The sequence below is a fragment of the Adiantum capillus-veneris genome, chromosome 9 (assembly GCF_014529385.1).
Source record: "Adiantum capillus-veneris isolate H3 chromosome 9, ASM1452938v2, whole genome shotgun sequence".
NCBI lineage: Eukaryota > Viridiplantae > Streptophyta > Polypodiopsida > Polypodiales > Pteridaceae > Adiantum > Adiantum capillus-veneris.
In genome coordinates, this window is record NC_140939.1 from 38,556,438 (window position 1) to 38,577,220 (window position 20,783).

Sequence of the window (20,783 nt, forward strand, 5' to 3'; positions counted from 1 at the left end):
CCCTTGTCGTGCTGTAGCTTGTCCACGGACACATAGGGTAGGATGTGTCACATGACATTTATCTTGGAAAATGAGGTATCAAGATCCTTCACAAAGCGATCTGCCTCAAAAATCTCATCTTTGGTGCACACGATAGGCGGAACTTTCTTGCCACCTTCAACAATCTGATTCTGTCCCACAACGATCCTTTAACAAATCCAACATAACTGAATTGTAATCTCTGATTGCCCATCTATTTGTGGATGAAAAGAAGAAGAAAACTTCAATGTAGTTCCCAAATTCTCACATACAATTCACCAAAACAGATTGGTTATCTTGGGATCTCTATTTAAACAATAGAAGAAGGCATCCCATGGTATCTAAAGATATGAGTAATGAAAAACTTTGCCATCTGCTTTAATTGTCTTCTTTACAGAGATAAAATGAGCTTGCTTATTGAACCTGTCTACAACAGTCCATATAACATCATGCCCACCCAGTGTCTTTGGAAGATCAAAAATAAAGTCCATAGCAATACTCTCCCATGGAGTCGGCAAAGGTAGCAGTAGTCCCGGTGTTTTATGTATGTCATACTTCACTTTTTAGCATACCAAGCATGTACGCACAAAAGTGTCCACATCTACCTTGAGTTGAGGCCAAAAGAAGTAAGTATCTCCTGCTTTTAATGTAGCCTCAATCCCACGATGCCCTGAAAAAGGTGGATTATGACATTCAATCAACAGTTTCTAGCTAAGTTGTCGTGTGACACACAACTTAGTTGTGTGTCTTCATCAAAAATCCTTCTTTAAGAGCATAACCTGGAACGGCCTCACCATCCTGTAAGCTGTCATAAATGCTCTGAAAATCGGAATCTGTAGCATATTGTTGTCGCATGTCATCCAACTCATGATGAAAAATAGCAGTGACTGCTGAAATTTGTGGTTTGCAAGATAAGGCATCTGCAACCACATTCTTCTTCCCCTCTATATAAACAGTCTGAAAATGAAAGAGAGAAAAAAAATTTGCCCATCTCATCTGTTTGTCCAACAGCTGCGATTGTGACAAGAAGTATCTCAAACTCTGATTATCAGTATGAACTGTGAAATCGGCTTCAAGAAGGTAATGTTTCCAAGTAGATAATGCATGAATTACAGCAAGAAGTTCCTCTCATAAATCTGTGCAACTATCTCAAACTTAGAGAATAATCCACTCTCATAGGCTATCACATGACCATCCTGTTGCAAAATTGCTCCTAAACTGCTGCCACATGCATCACAATGCACTTGAAAAGGTTTCTGTAGATTGGGAAGCACAAGGATTGGTCCAGCCATAAGCTTTTCTTTCAAACGCTTAAAAGTTGTGATCTGTGTCTGTTTCCAAGAAAGGGAAGACCTTTCTTGGTCAAATGATGCAAAGGTGCTGCAATTTTTGCAAATCTAACAATGAACCTTCTGTAGTAAGAACATAGCCCCAAGAAACTGCGCACATCATGCACGTTTCTAAGAGGTGGCCATTCCTGAATAGCTGCAACCTTGGCTGAGTCCATCCTCACACCCTCTTGAGAAACAATATGTCCAAGAAAGTGTATCTCCTACATGAAGAACTCGCTCTTCTTGCCATTGATAATCAACTTATGATCTCGCAATTTGAAGGATCTTTACAATATGCTCTTGATGTTCTATCTCCAACTTGGAGAAGATAATGATATCATCAAAGAATGTCCCCACAGATTGCCAATGCTCTCGAAAAATTCGATCCATCATTTGGTTAGCTGGAGCATTAGTGAGGCCAAAAGGCATCACTAAAAACTCAAGAGTCCAAAAGTGGTACAGAATGTTAACTTGTAAACATCCTCAAGAGAAATCCGGATCTAATGATAGCCACTTTTAAGGTCAATCCTGCTAAAATGACTTGATCCTTGACGTCGATCAAGGATGTCGTCAATCTTGGGTATAGGAAACCTGTTCTTGATTGTAATCTTGTTGAGTGCACCATAGTCAATGCACATTCGCCAAGATCCAAGCAAAACTGGTGAACAGAAGGGTGAAAAACTAGGTTGAATGAATCCTTTCTCGAGAAGATCATTGGCCTCACTCATGATCTCCTCTTGTTGTCTTGAGCTTCCTTTGTAAGGGGGTCGGTTAGGAGGTGAGCTCCCTGGAATCAGATCAATGGTATGATCCTCGGACGCTTAGGAGGCAACTCCCACAGTAGGCTCTCTGAGAAACAATTCTGATATTGTTTCAACAAATCAAGTCCCTCTATCTCCAAAGTAGATAAATTTGAATTACCTTCATCCTGAGACCAATTTCGAACAAAAATCAAGTAAGCAAAAATATGAGATTTCATTAACTTAGAAACTGCCGGAGCAGATACAACTGGGATAAACTCGCCCTTGATTTTTACATCTACCTTTGTGCTGAAGTAAAATCTCCTTTGCCTTGGTATCAATCATTGCATTACTCTTGTAGTGCCATGGCATTCCCAATAGGACATCAAATCCCACAAGGGGCATAATGAAAAAAATCCTCTTGTCCAGCATACCCTTGGATGTGCAACCGAAGCTGGCCTCTCCCCCAATCTAGCTGCCAACTCCGTCAAAATGAAGTTAGCCTTGGCTCCGCTGTCGAAAAAGATAAGGACCTCCTGATCTCTGACTTTTCCCCAAGCTCTACAAAGCTCAAAGGACTTATCTTCTACTTGCACTCCCATCATATCTACTACCAAACCAACAGCTGTCTTTCCTTTCTTTAACTTTTTGTCGTCATTTGTTTTGTTATCAATTTTGTCAGGGCAATTTGCTACCATATGTCCTTGAGCACCACATTTGAAGCACCTTCCCTCTTTACTCCATTGCTTTCTTTGTTCTTCACTAACTTTGGAAGTCAAAGTTAGTTTGGTTAAATTTTCGTTTTGTAGTTCCCTCGGAGAAGTTCTTGTTAAACTTCCCAAAACTTTCTTCATCAGAGAAAGTCATCTTGTCTTCTGGAATAGCGAAACCATCTATTGCGTGTTGCATCATCTCTTGAAAGCTTCGACATCCACAACAATAGTTTTCAATCTATCTAGCAAGCGGAACTTGTCTAAAACATGCCATTGGATAGTACGCCTCCCAGTATCTTTCATTGTACCGGACGAGAGATGGTTTCAAATCTTGAGTATATCAGCTTCAAATTCTGCAGTCAGCCATAATGAAGCAAAAAGCCGTTTGAATCCCAGCCATGTTCTTAGCGCCTCGTGCTGAGTAAGCAAAGTGTTCCACCATGTCAAAGCAGTTCCCTTGAGAAAGGATGCTCCTAATCAGATCTTAAAAGCCTCTGTGAAGTGCCCACCTGGAAAAGCTGCATCAAACTATTGAATAAAGGTGTGTGCTTTTTTCTCATGTTGCTTGTATCAAAGACGGAAAACTTTACACTATGGCCTCCTTCCTTGTAGTCTTTTAGGAGGCTACTGGACTCAAGTGATCAAAAGGAATTCTACGACGGAGATTATTATGTGTGTGTCTTCTGGAATAGCGAAACCATCTATTGCGTGTTGCATCATCTCTTGAAAGCTTCGACATCCACAACAATAGTTTTCAATCTGTCTAGCAAGCGGAACTTGTCTAAAACATGCCATTGGATAGTACGCCTCCCAGTATCTTTCATTGTACCGGACGAGAGATGGTTTCAAATCTTGAGTATATCAGCTTCAAATTCTGCAGTCAGCCATAATGAAGCAAAAAGCCGTTTGAATCCCAGCCATGTTCTTGGCGCCTCGTGCTGAGTAAGCAAAGTGTTCCACCATGTCAAAGCAGTTCCCTTGAGAAAGGATGCTCCTAATCAGATCTTAAAAGCCTCTGTGAAGTGCCCACCTGGAAAAGCTACATCAAACTATTGAATAAAGGTGTGTGCTTTTTTCTCATGTTGCTTGTATCAAAGACGGAAAACTTTACACTATGGCCTCCTTCCTTGTAGTCTTTTAGGAGGCTACTAGACTCAAGTGATCAAAAGGAATTCTACGACGGAGATTATTATGTGTGTGTCCAATAGCATTTCCAAATCCAAGCATAGCAACCATGGTACGGGACGAACGAGACATTTAATACGTTGTGCACAATATGCGTACTATACGTATTTTTGAAAATCAAAAATAACATACGTCAACTTTTTTAGATTTGATACTTTAATAAGGACAAATGAAGCAGGTCATGCACCTCCTCAATGACTCTTTAATGTTTACTCATAGCATACATAAACAAGCACCATGAAGCTCTAACTTAATCAACTAGCAAGACATTAGAATAGAATACGTTTTGAGCAAAGAATAGAAAACGTTATGCGACGTACTGTCCGTTTCAATACGGGACGTCCCGTATTCTGAATAAAGTAGGCGTATTATAGCTGCTATGAATCCAAGTGGCTCATCTCCCATATGCATAGCAAAATGATCACTTGCTTCGTCCTTAAGATTTTCATAATGGTCATCATAAAAACCTCGTCTTTCTTGAGACGAACACAAATCCTTAGCTGCTTCAAGGAAAACAAATTACCTCCCCATGAATCTGTCTGACCCATCTTGAGTCGGGCCTTCTGTCTTTGACTTTTTACTGTAGCCAATCTTTCTTGAGTCGCCCTTACCAAAAGTTGTGGATTGTTTGCCTTCATTGCTTTACCGTTGTATCAAGATCCTTTGTCGGAATGAACTTTGAAGCTTTGGATCCTTAGTAGCAACAAAAAATTGTTGCATGTGTTGCATGGTTTCTATTTTAGCTATTCATCATCCGCCTCAAAGAAAACATCCTCTACAAGATCCTTCTCTTTGATGTCGTTCCCGAGCTCTACTTCTTTTTTTTTCCGAGAAAAGGATCCTTCTATTAGCTAATGAAACTGCCCATAGGGCTACAACCACCTCTTCAAGAGAGGGCTACAACAACCATGATGGGGAGACTCTCCCAATGAAAAAACACCTCGAGCTCTACTTCTTCATTCTTGTTCTCTTCACTTTCATGAGAGGTAGACTTTGAAACCATCGTGCTCTGCTACTAACGGAAGGATCGGATTGTTCGTCAACTAGGCTTTGATACCATTGAAACCTTTATGTACGTTAAGCACAGAAGGTGAATCACAATAGCAAACACTTCTACTTGAATATATATATATATATATATAGAGAGAGAGAGAGAGAGAAACCAAACATGAGAGACAGGAAGGCGGAATTCCTTCCCTAGAAGCGCTGGCCCTCGAGACGAGCACCCCCGAAGGGTATTTCTTTTATATTGCAAAAGATGGCCGATACAAGTTGTTCTTCACAAGATTCAAGTGTAACAAACTTGGACACCCCAAGCCTGGAATTTAGCACAACACGTGAGAGAGAATAACTTTAAAATACTTCACACTTAGTTCACAGTTCAATTGAGTCGACACTGCCCGGCATAGTTTCGTGCCCAGAGAGATTGGCCCCAAAGATTGGCGCCCCTTTCGGTATTTATTTTTATATTGATGCTTGAGCAAAGTACAACACGCGAGGGGTCCTCTGCTCTCGGCCTCTACATCCAGATGCTTTGAAAAGTGAGGCCCCTTGGGCAGTGTAACAGGGAATGGACGGAACGCAACCCAAACGTTCCGAAACAGCATTCTGGACGAGTCCCGTCCCCAAAACAGAGTCGAGAACAGAACGCCGTTCCAAAACGCGGGGGGGGGGGGGGGGGGGGGGGGGGGGGGGGGGGGGGGGGCACAGGCAAAAATAGGCATGTTGTTTTGCATCCAGATGCTTTGAAGAGTGAGGCCCCTTGGGCAGTGTAACAGAGAATGGGCGGAACGCAACCAAAACGTTCCGAAACGGCGTTCCGGACGAGTCCCATCCACAAAACAGAGTCAGGAACAGAACGCCATTCCGAAAAGAAGGGGAAGGGGGGGGGGACACACGGGGCGGAACAGGCAAAAATAGGCATGTGGGGGCAATAAAGTAGGCATTTGAGGGCAGATTTGGGGTTGTTTGGGGGACATATGTGGGGCAGTTTTAGCACTGGCCCCAAACCCTGGCGCCCCTTCCGGTATTTCTTTATACTGCTTCAGCCCAAAACAAGCCCGTACTCCTTGCTCTGCACTTCCACGCAGGGAAACATGCCAAAGAATAAGCCCTTGGCACATATTTAAAGGCCCTAGGCCATGAAAAGCAGTTTACAGTGAAAAGCTTCAAAATCAAAAGCATCTGTCCAAAAGCTCCTGGCCTAAAAGCTGCCAACGTAAAACCAGGAAATCCGTATATTGACATGTCAGCAAGCTGCAACCCACAATGCGTGTCTTGCAGCAAGCAGACATGGTGTTTTCTCCTAGACAGGTGAAGTAGGAAGTGGCTTCCTTTTCAGCCCCTGATATCTGCATTTTTATAGCCAAGAGAAAGGAAGCATAAACCATCATTTATCAAACTACATTGAGGAGAAGCATTCAGGGATTAGTAGGTGGAAGAGATGCAGCAATTCTCAACCCAGGGGTTGCATCCCAAGGCCTCAAGATGGGCACTGAACCAGACGTTAGATGAAAAGTCCCATAAAGAGGAGTGATTGCCACTCTTGGACTCTACTCGCTAAGCGCCTTCACCACTCAGGCAATATCGCTGCAAGGTACAGGACTATGATGATTTTTACATCACGATGGCAAAATGTCCGTTGCCTACTGTTAAATCTGATAAAACATGCTGTATCATTGAATGTGATAAACCGTACAAACAATCATCATATAGTTGAAACTAGCCTTGTCCGGTTAGCTGAACCTACCTATGAAACACCTCTAATAAAAAACATCAACTTCTTGCTTGCAGAAGATCAAAGATGGAGGAAAGGAGATTTTAGTGACTCTTGTTGTCAGGAAGATGAGTGAAGAAGCTGCTCCAAATTCCAATGTTATGGAACAAATCAGCTGCAGTCCAAGGGATAAAAAATAATTCCAATCCTTACCTCCATACCCATATGAATTTGCGGTATGGAAGCGTACATAATAGTCATGAGGTGAACATGGAGCATGCAATTGCCTATCTTAGAGACTGTGTGAGCCAATGAACATATGTTCAACAACCGAGCAAGCAGTCATTCTATCTCACAATTCTGCAATTATCATGACTTAAATCCAATATAACACTCACCGAATCACATAAAAAATGGCATGCCATTAAAACACAAGATCGACAAATAGATAACCAAGCACAAAATTCAAAAGGTGTGCAATGCCATACAAATATAGCCTCCCATGCTGGCCCGCGAATCACAAGCTACAATGATCCCATGTTTGAACTTGAAAGCAAGAGTGGTTGTCCCTTTTGCCGGTGGGAACGCCTCTTTTGAAGCTTTCTGAAAGTTATCAAGCTGCATAACATGCGCAACATTGTGAGACTGTTGAGTATTTTTTGCCTTTCTCAAAAGCAAATAGACAAATCACAAAGGAAGCCTGCTCTCTCAGACAAATAAATTTGGCAGCTGTGTAATATCTTCCGGGGACTAGAATGAAGTAACTTTTATTACATAGAACTACTGCAGATGGATGTGGATCTGAATGCACCTGTGGATGTTTTCATGTAATAGAAGAAACCAGCTCTTTACATTCTGCGCTCTCTCTCTCTCTCTCTCTCTCTCTCTCTCTCTCTCTCTCTGTGTGTGTGTGTGTGTGTGTGTGTGTGCCGCCAGAAAAATGGCGTTTGAAGGGAGCTTACTTCTTGAATGGTCGGGCAAGGAGGCAAATCGAAGGAGGGTCTGTCGCAGAGGTCAGTAGGAGAAGAGGCGTAAGGAGGGATGCTGTGCAACGAAGCCGACTCCAAACGGCTGAAATCTAAGGAACCCATATGTCGCGTTTGCGTCTTCCGCAGTGCGCTTGCTCTCGGCAAAATCACAGGCTTGTGCTGCAAGGAACTAAAGGTTCAACGAGGGGAAGAGAGATAATAAGCTACGACATAGCACAAATTTTGTTTTTGCCCACACACGCGGCGGGGGGCGGGGGGGGGGGGGGGATCATATTGTAAGTCACAATGTTGTGGAGATGCATGCGGACCAAGATGCTTCCAATCTTAATTGCATCCCAGTCAAGAACACAAGAGGAAATTGCATACATTAATCCGACAATTTGTGAAGAGAATGTTGAATGTTACTAATAAAGGAAATATACATATAGGGATACATATATTATTAATAGTCTTTTGAAAATACATGATCAAGGAACATTTGTTGGGGGATCTCTCCGAGTGTTGCTTGTTCAGTTGTGGATTTGAACCATGTTTTAAATGCAAAACTTTTGTAGGCGCATTTTGGAAATCTCAATTTCAGTAGTTTGATGCACCTGAAAATGCTTATGTTGGCTATCGTCATTGGCCATTCTTCCGTTTGTGAAAACCTATATGTGGAGGGCTACATATTAACGTAGTGTTCTTCCTTTCCAAATGATGATTCAATGAGGGCTACCCATAAACTGCAACGTGTGCATAATGATGTATATGATGCAATGGGGACTTTGGCAATTACCAATGCTTTGTGACTTGTGTGGATAATTGACTACTTGAGGCATGCACAGGGTCTATCTTGTGATAGCAAATTTCAAAATGGTTTTGAGGATGTGAATTGAGCACCCATCATTCTAACCAAAGGAGGACATGTCTAAAGAATCTAATGCATTTCTAGTTGGATTTTTTAGATACAATGCCTTTATAAATTTTAACAAAATGATTCATTTGTGCCACTTATGTATTGAATGTGTTCCCACAAAGAGGGTGCTCCTAACAGAAAAAACCATCCGTTGCTCAATTGCACAATTTGGTTGTTGGTGGTGTATGGATTCATGCCTAAGTAAGAAATAGATGGCATGCTATAAACGCATTTTGATCTTATTGTAAGAGCAAAGGTCTTTCAACCTTATTTTTCATGCAAATTTACATTATGCACTTGGTGAGAAGAGTAAGAAAAATTGTTGGTTCAGACATTTTCTAATAATAAATGGTTGGTTCAAACATTTTCTGATAGTAAATTGGACACACTTGTTTCTAGCTATGCTTGTATGCATCACATTTCTACGCCTTGGTTAGGTTATTTCTAGTATGTGTGATGAAGAAGATTGTGTGATGAAGAAGAAACTATTTCTTTTGATGAAGCACAAAATTCAAACATTTGGATGTCCCTATTGAAAAATAATATTCTTGTTAACAGATGTTACCCTTTCTTTGAGAGAAAATGCTATTGGTCGTTGATGGTTTATAATCTAAAGTGTTATGTATATAACATTGTTGGTTGTCTTGACTCTTGACTTGTTTTGCAAAAGATTACAATTGAGAGAAGGTGATTGATTCTGCAAAGACTTTTGCCCCCACTTGTCTTATGACCATCATTTGCAACATAAATGCATTTCCTTGGAAAGTTCACCAATTGAACACACTGACTATTTTTTGAATGTTGACGTGCGTAGGGGGAAGGCACTTTACACAACCTCATGCTTTGTTGAAAAAAAAAATAACAAAGTGTTAAAGTTACAGAATACATTGTATGATTTAAAGCAAGCACTATATGCTTAGTATGAGGTATACATCCTTACATGATTGTAGGGAAGTTCCAACTATTAGCACCTTGTACATGTTGAAGGTGCTTCGGATGTAGTTTTGATTGGCCTTGTATATCAAATGGCATGTTGCCCATTAGTCTGCAAAGTGTTGATTTCAAATTTGACTTGAAACAACATCTGAAATGTCATGAAAATGAGTTTTGGTCTACTTAAATGATTGTTCACTCTTTAAATTTGGTCATCTGAAGAGAGAAAATAAGAGGAGTGGAAGGGCCAATGTTACGAGGTGGCTTTAAGGTGTGTCTCAAGACCTAAGAGTGTCAAAAGGATATGTAACTTTTAGAGAGGAGAGGTGGTATAATGGTATTTAATTATGGTGCGTAACATGTATTCATTGTATGGCTGATAAGTGCCAAGCATAGTTGATTTAATAGCTTATGCAATTGATATATATATAGTTTATGATTTGAGAGGTCTTATGATCAATTTTTAATTTTAAGCCCAAGCAGGTGGTTGTAATCATTCTTGAGCATTGACTGCTATCTACAAATAAACATGTGCAAGAGGGAAATGCTCACTCTTGCAGGGGGGGAGATCGTACCGAGTGCTGCATGTCTCTCCTCTTCTCTCCTTTCACCTCCACCTTTGCGCATATGCATAGCACTCAGATGTAGAAGGTACACATGTTGAGGTCTCTCTTCCTCTCTCGCTCCCCCACTCTCACGTCTGTGCCATCATCGTGAATGTACAACGTATGTTTGATTCTTGTTCCTCTGTTATATACAAAAATTTGCATGTGCTTGTAGACACTACACACCTCCATTTGTTGCGGTGGTATCAGAGCACATATAGTCATTCCTAGTGAGACATGGATCATGGCAACGGAGATCTTTTTGTGCGACAAACCTAGAGCTTAAGTATTATTTCCTTGCTAACAATGATCTTCATGCATGTATTGAGTAGCCCTTGTATGTATATTGCCTTAGTGCTTGGCGTTTGCGCATACTTTGAATAGTAGAAATTGCTAAGAATTATAATAGGTTTGCATATGATTGTCAAGAGTTGGTGGATGTCAACAAAAGAAAGATAAAGCTAGGGTATTAGATTCGGTCTAGAGAAAAAAAAAGTAGACAATAAAATTTAATGTCATGCGATATCATAAAATCAAGACCACCCCAATTACGGGCTTGCTTAAAATCTTAAGGAGAAAAAGAAGACTAATTTTATGAAGAAGAAGAAGAAGTCAAATGTAGCTTTGTATAGATAATTTGGAGAAATTTTAACATAGTTTGATGAAGAAGAAGTTGTTGCAAAGAAGAAGGGGAGTATGTACTCCCAAAAGAGAACATAGTTGCCTATTGTAGTATATAAGTTTTAAAGTAGAAGAAGAATAAGGAGAGGAAAAAGTGGCCATTATTTCTTCTTTCCTCTCTCATTGTAGAAATATTCTCAAGAGTCCTTTGAGTTATGCCCAAGTTTGAAGAAGTAGGAAGTGTATGTGGTAAAAGATGAGGAAGAAGAAGAAGCTGGATATTATTTTCTGACTTGAGTTTGATGAAGTAGAAGAAGGCAAGGAGTATTTGCTTCACCATCATGGGAACCTACCCCAAGAGGTAGAATCAAAGATTTGCAAAAGGAGGGTGAGCATAAGGCTAAGTTGAAAGAAGAGAAGTGTAGATGGTGATACAAATCTCTTTAGAGAGATGCCTCGCATTGGTCCTCACTTTCCAAAGTTATCACCACCGATAGATGCCATGTGGAGGCACAGTGGAGCAATTCCATACTGTATGACTGTGCAAAGTAGCCAGAACCCAATGAAGACACATGTACATAGGAATCATTAATCTCATTTTAGGTGCTAGACACTCTTGACTCTTGACTTTTAGTACACGACTCTTGCATTGTACACTCTGAAGAGCCTAGGAAGCTTAGGAGAGTTTATGATCACTTAGTGTTAATCCTTTTTATCATTTTCACGTTTCAAGCTAGAACTTGATTTTAAGTGCTAATCTTAACCAAATTTGTCATTTGAACTCTATGTATCTGACTCTATGTCATTTGGTATCTAAAGATCGGAATTCTTAATAAGTTACTCTAAGCCTAACTCTGAAATAGATGTCAAGCACCAATTCATTCCATTTTTGCAATCACGCGGTGAGCTAAAGATCTTGCCTGGGATTAGTCTCCCAATTTAGGACTCAGAGCTAGTCAGCTATTCAAAAGGCACTAACATGAGGAAGGAGAGCCCCCAAAATGTTCATTGAAGATGAGAATCACATTACTATGATCACGGAACAATTAAAGCAAGACGATGACGATATTCAGCCATGTTGTTAGCAAGAGGAGATAGAAGCATACCTAGGCATCAAAGATGTTGATGCACATCAAGCTACTGAACAATCAAAGCATTCAAATAGAAGGAATTCAAAGAGGAATGAGAGACGTTCTCATTCACACAATTCTTGGCATTCTGTCAAGAAGGAAAGAGCTAAGGTCACTACTGATGCTAGTGATGTAGGGAAACATAAGCACAGATAATCTGAATCGATGACAAAACCTCGTAAACGAAAGGATTAACAAAGATAGAAGATGATTACCTTGTCAAACCTAGTCGTCAAGAGACAAAAACTGATCACCGTGTCAAACCTAAGCATCGGCGGATGGAAGTTGATTACCATGATGAACCTAGATGGTGGGAAAAAACCATCAACCTAAAAATCGCATTCCCATCATTCAGAGGTAGTGGGAGGGATGAATCACATGTCCATATCCAAGCCTTCAAACAATATGTTGACCTCAAGGGCATTGACAAGGATGATTGGGCACACTAGATAGTTACACGAGCCACCATCTAATAAATGAATGGGATCATGGTTTTTGAGTGGGTTGAAGAGCAAGAAATTAACTTCAGATCAAAGGTGGGTTTTCAAAAGTTCAAGACAAGTTTTTTGGTGATTGTTAACCCTCAAGGACATCCTATCACCTTTGACGGATGCCTTATCATTTATTTGAGTCATGGACCATGCTCGTCGGTCCAATAGGTGTGTAGGTGATCGCCGATGAGAGGTGCACCACTTATCTTATTTTTACAGTATTTTTACAACGATCGACCACTGTGGGCACCCATGTGTGAATGGGTGAGACTCTTATAAAAGGTCCATTTTGACCTAAAAGCCTCATTCTTTGAGGTGCATGCTAAGAAGTGCTCTTGTTCTACCTCTATCTTCTTCTCCTTCGTGTGCTCGTGTGTGTGTGTGTGGGGGGGGGGGGGGGGGGGGGGAAAGAGAGAGAGAGAGAGAGAGAGAGAGAGAGAGAGAGAGAGAGAGTGATCGAGCATTGTGGCAGCGAGGCGGTGGCGGTGGCTCCTTCTTCTTTGTGACACAGGATCCTTCACGACGGAAAGCATTGAGCTGTGAGTGACACACTATTGCCCGTTTGAGCTTGCTAGGATAGTCTAGTTGTGCTTGCAGCCATTCGTGGCTTGCACATAGTGTTTGGCAAGTTCCCAGCCTCTGACATGTGCAATAAAGTGCACATTTTTGGCGCCGTTGTTGGGGATTTCCTTGCACTAAGCTTCAGGAGCACTCTGTGCTACCTCTTGAAGCCATTCTTTTCATCTATTTTCAGCTTTTGTCTAAGTTTGTGTTAGATCTGTTAGTGGCTGTAATGTGCAGGTTTAACATGTTTTGTTAGAATCTGTTAGTGTTGCAATGTGTAGGTTTTTGCTAGATCTGCTAAGTTCTATAATGTGCAGGTGTTAGCAAGTTTGTTAGTTAGTGTTGTTGTTCTGTAATGTGCAGTAAACAATGTGCAGTAGACAATGTGAAGTTTGTTGTGTTAGGAAGTGTGTGTGCAATGCTAATTAGTGTTAATTAGCTCTGTTAGCTGTATTTAGCTTAGACAGAGTTGCCACGTGTAGTTGTGTGCACGCGTGAGGTAGACTCTGTGCGTGAGCTCGACGTCCACGCAGCTAAACATTATCCACAGAAAACGTTTTTTTGAAAAAAGTTTTGTTGTGCAAAAAAAACAAAAAATCGAGCCCGAGCCCAGGCCTAGGCCTCAGTCCTTAGTCTTATGATATAGTATAGACACTACGATATATATAAATACTAACACCTCAAGTGAGGGGAGGGCATGTGGGACAAGTCCTTCAAGTCCTCCACCCTTTCCTTCACACTTACCCTTTGGACTTACTAATTTTAGTCTTCTTCTCAACTAGGAAAAGACTATCTTTAGGATTTTGAGGGCTTTAAGTAACTGAATTAGGGGCTGTAAAGCATGGCATGTCCCTCTAACCAAACACTCATTTTGAGCTATTACACGGCATATTATGTGGCTTGGTTAGAAAAAAGGACCATAAAAACAAAAAGAATTTGAGAGTAAATTTAAGTTGCAAACACCCAAAAACTAGGTGAGCGGCCTTCACGGGTACTCACCAAAACTTCTAAAGTGTTGAGGTCACATGCACTTACGCTTTGGTTGTGTGCTAGAGGGCGATCACATAGAGAGTGTCTCCGTTTACGCGGGCACTCATTATTCCTCCACATTAGGCTCTAGGCCCTCAACGGGAACCCAAGGTAGTACCACTCGAGGAATCTCTAAGCTCGAGCGAGATTTTCCGAGCAATCCCTAAAACGAGCGATATAGGGCAAGACACATATACAAAAAAAAAAAAACCAAACATGATATCTTAGGTGACTTCAAGCACAACAACAAAAAATTAATTCAAGATTGCAACTGTTTTTAATGGTAAATCAACCACAAATTTTTGATCGACAAACCCCTTTGAACAAGGTTTGGGTAGAGTGTTTCCTTTGATGGGCTAGAACACTTGGAACCATTACAATGGCATGTTGATATTCCTCTCCTTGATATTCCTCTCCTTGGAAATTGTTGGGTGCGGACATATGTGCATGAGCGGCGCCAACACACCCTTAAAAAATTTTGCAGGCATATCCTCTACTAGCACGTTGCATTTTCCATCTTTTTCTAACAAAGAAAGATGCAAATTGACGGCCACTATACCATTTCCTTTTTACATTTTTTCTGATGAAGCAAGCAACAACAGCAAGTAGCACATTAAATAAGTAGCAAGGTTTGTTAAAGCTTGATTATAACAGGCACATTTCTAGCGACGGATTTCACTTGTGTCTCTTAGGGATAGTGACGGTTAGCACACCATCTTCAGCTACAACTTTCACATCATCCAATTTGACATTATCAGGAAGTTGAAATTGTCGAACAAATCCGCCACACGATCTCTCTGTGGCATACCATGTCACGGGTCCTTTCTCTTTCACATTCTTGAACTCCCCACTGATTTCCAAGGTACCATCTTCATGCACATGCACTTGTACATCCTTTTTGATGATACCACGAAAAACCAATTTGAAGATGTGGGCGCTGGAAGTCCTCTATCTCTCTCTCTCTCTCAATCTAGAGAGAGAGAGAGAGCGAGAGGGGAGAGAGGAGAGAGAGAGAGAGAGCGAGAGACAGAGAGACCGAGAGAGAGAGAGAGAGAGAGAGAGAGAGAGAGATATGGAGAGAGCTAAGCCAATCTCCATCGTTTTTTTTTCGACAAAGAAAAATTATGTCGAAGCACGTACAGATCACAAAGAGAGAGAGAGAGATGTGAAAAAAAGAACGATGGAGACTGACTTAGCTCTCTCCCTTTTTTTTTGGGAAAGCAAACTAAAAGACTTGCAAAGCTAAAGAGCAGATGGTAGTTTTAATTACAAAAGCAAGAGCTTTAGGTTTACAGAAGCTAATCCACAGACAAAAAACTAGTGCCAGTAGAAGACTAAGATCGCAATCCCCACTGAGCACAACAAAAAGATACAATATGTGCACTAATTAAGCTAATTTGCAGCCGAAAAACTACTGCTAGTAGTAGAATAAGATCGTAATTCCCATCGAGCACAGCAAAAAGATACAATATGCACTGATGACGTAACTGGGGACATTTTTTCTACTGAGTCCTATATTTTTTACTCATCGAATGGCACTGCCTTCTCCTCAGCTACCTCATCGCCAAACTGCTCCAGGTTGGAGAGCCCACCCTTCTTTCCCATTTCGTGGTATCCTGCTATTCCCATTTGCTCTTTTCGTGTCTGCCCTCCCTTGCTGCTCCCTTCCGCAAGGCGCTCCTGCGCTTCTAAGGTCTTGCCTCCAGTGCCTCCAGGAACGACCATCTCTCTAGCGCGGGCCTTCTGGTCAAGCTTCTCGCGAGATGCCATTGGCTTCGATAGTGTGGTTTCTCTTGAAAAAAACACATCACAAAATGGTGAGCAGGTTGCTAGCAAAGATTATAACGCTAGCTGCCTCAAGCAAGTAGTATTGGCTTATCTCTCTCTCTCTCTCTCTCTCTTTTTTTGAAAGCAACTGGATATACTACACTTGCAAATACTATATTTTCTAGTTTAAGCTGTTACATAATGTGTTACACAATTTCTTGTAAGCTTACATGAAAGAATGGTGCACCTCACATAACCTGAGCATTTGCAACATCTGCAACAAGAGGAAGGCGTGGAGTCTTTCATGACCCACTTCCAAGAAGGAAGCAGGCAACCAGGTAAAAGAAAACAGTATTGTAAAACACCACCAGAATCTCCAAGCCAACACCGGTTTGTGGATGATAAATACCTTCTATAAGGCTCGGGAGAATGAGAAGTATATCCAACATGATAGCTTGCATGGTGTTGTAGCGTACATAGCGATTGAAGTTTGGATTATGGACGACCAGGAAATAGAGGCCAAAGAAAACTGCAACACTTGCAAAAGGGGTGCTGGAGTAAACACGCAGGAGCGGGTAGAGAGGTCTAAAGGCTACCTGGGCTTGGGAGAACTGTGTGAGAAAATACCGTCCATATTGTACACCATCCAGGAAAGGGAGAAGGTACGCAGAAGCAGAAACAATCCTTTCTGATGTAGTTATGCCATCCCCACGCCGCCCTTCTGCATGCACTGTCAGACGCAAAGGCCTGCTCTTGCTACCCCTATGAGAAGTGGAGCTTAATTTCCTTCTTGATTGCTGTGAGAAAGTTGACTGGAGGGAAGGTAGCAAGGGAGCGATGGACGAGGATGCTGAGGACGCCCTCACCATGCCCTCACAGCACACAATGTACGCCATCGCTCCTCTCTCTCTCTCTCTCTCTCTCTCTCTCTCTCTCTCTCTCTCTCTCTCTCTCTCTCTCTCTCTCTCTCTCTCTCTCTCTCTCTCTCCCCCTCTCTCACAATTGTTTTTTTTTAAACTGTCTGAAAGTTTTTTTTAAAAACTGTGAGAGGCTGGGTTCAGAGGAGGCAGAGGTATCATTGTGTACGAGGTTTTCGACTATGCAGTATGCATGCGCGTCAAAGTGCCAAGGGCTGATCAGCGAAAACACCTTGCAAGGGCATGCATAAAGACCCTGGCTTGCAGCAGAGAGTAATCGGAGAGGAATCCGCGCTGGCATAGATCCAGCCGATGTGCCGGATGAAGTGCGTGACCTCCTCTTCGTCGTGCTGAGCTATACATACCCTGTCGTGCCATGAGCTCTTCAACCAGATCCCAGAATTGCTCTTCTTCAAGGACCTCAATGGAATTGGAGCCCCCTCCTCATATCATGATGCTAGAGTGTTTTCAAACTCTTGAAGGCTTGAGCATTGGCAAAGGCTGGCCCCCGAACGCGCCCCCGAACGCACATAGTATTGGCAGCATTTTGAGAGGGCAGACTCCTGGAAGGTCCATACGTGGGTCTGCCAACGGGAGATGAGGTCGAAAGGGGCGAACGCCGGGGCCAATGGGTGCCATTGGGTGGCCGATGTAGTGCAGGAAGATGCTGGTGCTGAAGGTGTACTTGTCCCAAACCTTTGATGGACGAGGCGTGTGTCCTCTTTCTGTGGCAGACACCTATTGGGCAAAAGAAAACGTACAATCTCCAGACTTACCAGAGTTTGAGCAAGGCCCCCTTCCCTTGGCCTTCTCTCTAGAATTACGACATGCGGGACTCACCTCAGATTTCCCCATGTTTTTCGATAGGCGTATGTGTGTGTGTGTGTGTGTGTGTGTATTTAAGGCGTATCTTCTTGATGTAGGACTCCCTCTATATCCTATTATCCGGAGGATTTTGAGGCAGGTGGCATACGCCGAATCGTCTCCGAAGTCGAAACCGCCCTTCTTTTTGGCTATTGCAGTTGCTTTCAGAGGCGGTGGGCGATGGCTCCACAGGCTTTTAAGCCACAACTCTCTCTCTCTCTCTCTCTCTCTCTCTCTCTCTCTCTCTCTCTCTCTCTCTCTCAGCTTGCCTGCGTCTACTTTTGCCCGCATACTAGCCAAAGTGGGTTGGCGAGCTCAAGCTCAAGCTACAATGGCTTGGTAAGAGAGAAGAGGCGAGCACCTCTCTCTCTCTCTCTCAGCTTGCCTGCGTCGACTTCTGGCCAAGGTAGGTCGCGAAATAGTCCCCCAAGGTATGAAGACTCACGCCCCTAAGCTTTGAGGTTGTCACATTGTACGGTAAAAAGATCCTAATTATTTTATTTATTTACAACTAATTTTTTCCCCAGTTATGACGATGCCTTTCTAGAAAATTTTAGGCATAGAACTCTATAAATTTTGGTTGTTATTTTTGTAAATTGATTAAAAAAGTCCTATATTGGTCAATCAAGGAAAAATGTGATTTTATTGTAACAAAAGAAGTCTTTCATAATTAATGGTGTTTGCCGGCAATGTGTCGTGTAAGAAGGGTGTCTTTGAATGAAGATCACAGTCTTGTAGTATAGATAGGGCAAGACGACATGGAAAAGATGATTGATGTATAAATGAACTAATGAGGTGCAATAAATTGCTATCAAATTGATGTGTCTAAGATGAGGAAGGATTCACATGCTCTCAATTATAAATGACAATCAAGAACCAACATACTAGACCCAGGAGCACTACAAATGACCTTACAAAAAGAAACTTACGATGACTTGAGCATTAAGTACAAGGCTAGACTTCTTATTAGTCTGTTAATCTTACTTTATGCTAAAAACATGTGAAGCCCAAGCGAGCCTAAGAGAGAAGATAATGTTTTCAAATATTGTGTTTATTTTCTTAAAAGTAAACTTTGATCTTTGGGAATTTAGGAGGTAGTCTATCCATTGATAAACCTTTTTGTTGTGGTGCATGAATATATAACAAACAATAAGTATTATGTTGATGATAAAATTTACTATATCGTGTACAAACAGTTGCTCGGGTTTGTCCTTGCTCGGAAAAAATCGCTCGGTGCATGGTAACACTCGTACCACTCAGGACCCACATATTGCATCTAGTGACTCTTCCTCTGACTACGACATCATGGAAGGTTACTTGATGCCCAATCCTGATAGTTCAAGCCAAGACATGCATGCCATGGGTCCATGGTCTGGGCCAAGCGTGTTTAGCCGCTTGAAAGAGACTTTGAGTAGAGCCACTCGCTCTAAATACGGAGATAGCGATGTAAATGACGGGGGTGGGGAAGTAAATTCACCATTCATGACCAACGTAGACTCCATGCTCCTGGAGAGTGTGCATGTGAATACTCCATTCATTGCACCCCCTAACTCTTTAGAGCTATTCCTCTCCGAGTTTATATTACCCGATGGTAGAAGCCTTGCCGTGCAAGAGGTTGAGCGATATATCCTTGCAGATAGGGAAAAGAAAATCGAGAGCTTACTCAAGGCAGAGCAACAAAGAGAGCTAAAGGCAAAGGCTCCTATGTCAACATTCATGCTAGTCGAGCAATTGAGTGCTCCTACCACTAAGGGTCAACCAATAGAGAGCCATATTGCATCTAGTTCAAAGGACACCCCTAGCACCTCAATCCTAGATGGAGCATTTCTAAATGAAAATTGGGAGTATGAACTACAAACGGAGACTTTAACCGACCTATACACAGGTCATACCTATCATATGGGTGTTTAGATGTCCTAAAATCCACAACGGGTGCTACTAGCGTAGAGGAGCAACAACAAAGAGTTTGTGATATCATCCATAGGGTTATTGAGCTGGAGAGGCAGAATAAAGGGATCCACATGCCATCAACGGGTCTCATGAGATTCTTGGATACATGGAAGGCTAAGTAACCAACTTTATCACAAATGGAGACTCCCTCGGTAAGCTCGATGGATCCTCCATATGTTGTTTTGCCAAGGGTCTTAGTACAATCTGAGCCCACAAGTGATAGCTTTACCTTTCCAAGTTTGGCTCATCTTGCTCTTGATGACACCACGGCTACCATGCCTACCCCAATGATGGGCATGACAAAAAACACGCCATGGACCTTATTTATTAGTAAAGCACCACTACATGGTAGCGTGATGCCTACAACAATACCTACAAGTGTGTATCAAACATATGCAAATATGGGTTTTGATGCTCATGTAGCTCCTACACCTCCCATTGCTTCAATAACTTATGCTCCATGACCACAACACCCAAGCCCTTATTTCGGTGAGACCATACCAGCTAGCATTAGCATGTCACATCCCACGTCTGCTATGCCCAGGGCCACACATATGAACTTTGGGCCACCACATGGCACAACAACGTACCCAACTTGGAACCCAAGGGCTTCCTATATGCCAAACCCACATTCCACATGCAGTCCCGAGAGCGCCTGTCCCCACTATACCTGCTCACTTGGGTGACTTGGCAACATTTACTCAAGCTATTGGTCGATCCATTGCTGAAAATATGAGTAACACGCCTGATAGAGAGCTTAGAAGTAAGGCATTACAAATAGCCAAGCTCACACAAAAATTTAGTGGAGATGAGGAAGTGAGAAAGCATATTGAAGTATTTGAACAAATATGCGATTCCCTAGGAGAACATAATGACATGCATAAGAGTAATGCTTTAAGCCTGACTTTGAGTAGGAAGGCTGGGGATTGGTATAGAACCCTAAGGGTGGAAGAAAAACCAATTCACCCTACTCTTAGGAGGCTGTTCTTGAAAGAGTACATACGAGAGGGAGTACTTTGGAGTGTAGCATCTCAGCTCCAAAAAGCCCAACGAGAGGAAGAAGAGTCCGTGAGAGACTTTATTAGTCGCTTGAATTCTCGTTGTAATCCAAATGAGCGCTTCACTAATAATCAATTGCTTGATAGATTCATTAGGGGACTATAACGTGAGGATATCTACAATGGGCTGGTCATTAGAGGGATCACCACTTGGGAAGCAGTCACCACTAATGCGATCCAATTGGAGGACAATTTAATGATTCAAGGAGAAAGAGTGTCTATTGAGCCTAAATCTACTAGCTCAAAAGCATCGGGACATGAACCAAT

General features: G+C 42.1%; 1 protein-coding gene and 2 pseudogenes across 1 annotated transcript in view; all 3 read right to left on the minus strand.

Annotated features, from left to right (window-relative positions):
• Positions 1–7,912, minus strand: part of LOC147450367 (proteasome subunit beta type-5-A-like) — a 93,328-nt gene extending 85,416 nt beyond the window's left edge. The window contains exons 1-2 of the mRNA XM_086519617.1: positions 7,666–7,912; positions 7,192–7,321 (exon numbers count right to left, since the gene is read on the minus strand). Coding sequence (XP_086375743.1) covers positions 7,192–7,321; positions 7,666–7,794 — 259 coding nt within the window. The 5' untranslated portion in view covers positions 7,795–7,912. The remainder of the gene's footprint in view (positions 1–7,191; positions 7,322–7,665) is intronic.
• Positions 7,913–15,462: 7,550 nt separating this feature from the next.
• On the minus strand, positions 15,463–15,730 carry LOC147450368 (protein SLE3 pseudogene; annotated as a pseudogene).
• A 245-nt stretch (positions 15,731–15,975) lies between these two features.
• On the minus strand, positions 15,976–16,623 carry LOC147450369 (protein TIC 20-v, chloroplastic pseudogene; annotated as a pseudogene).
• Between the last annotated feature and the right edge of the window lie 4,160 nt (positions 16,624–20,783).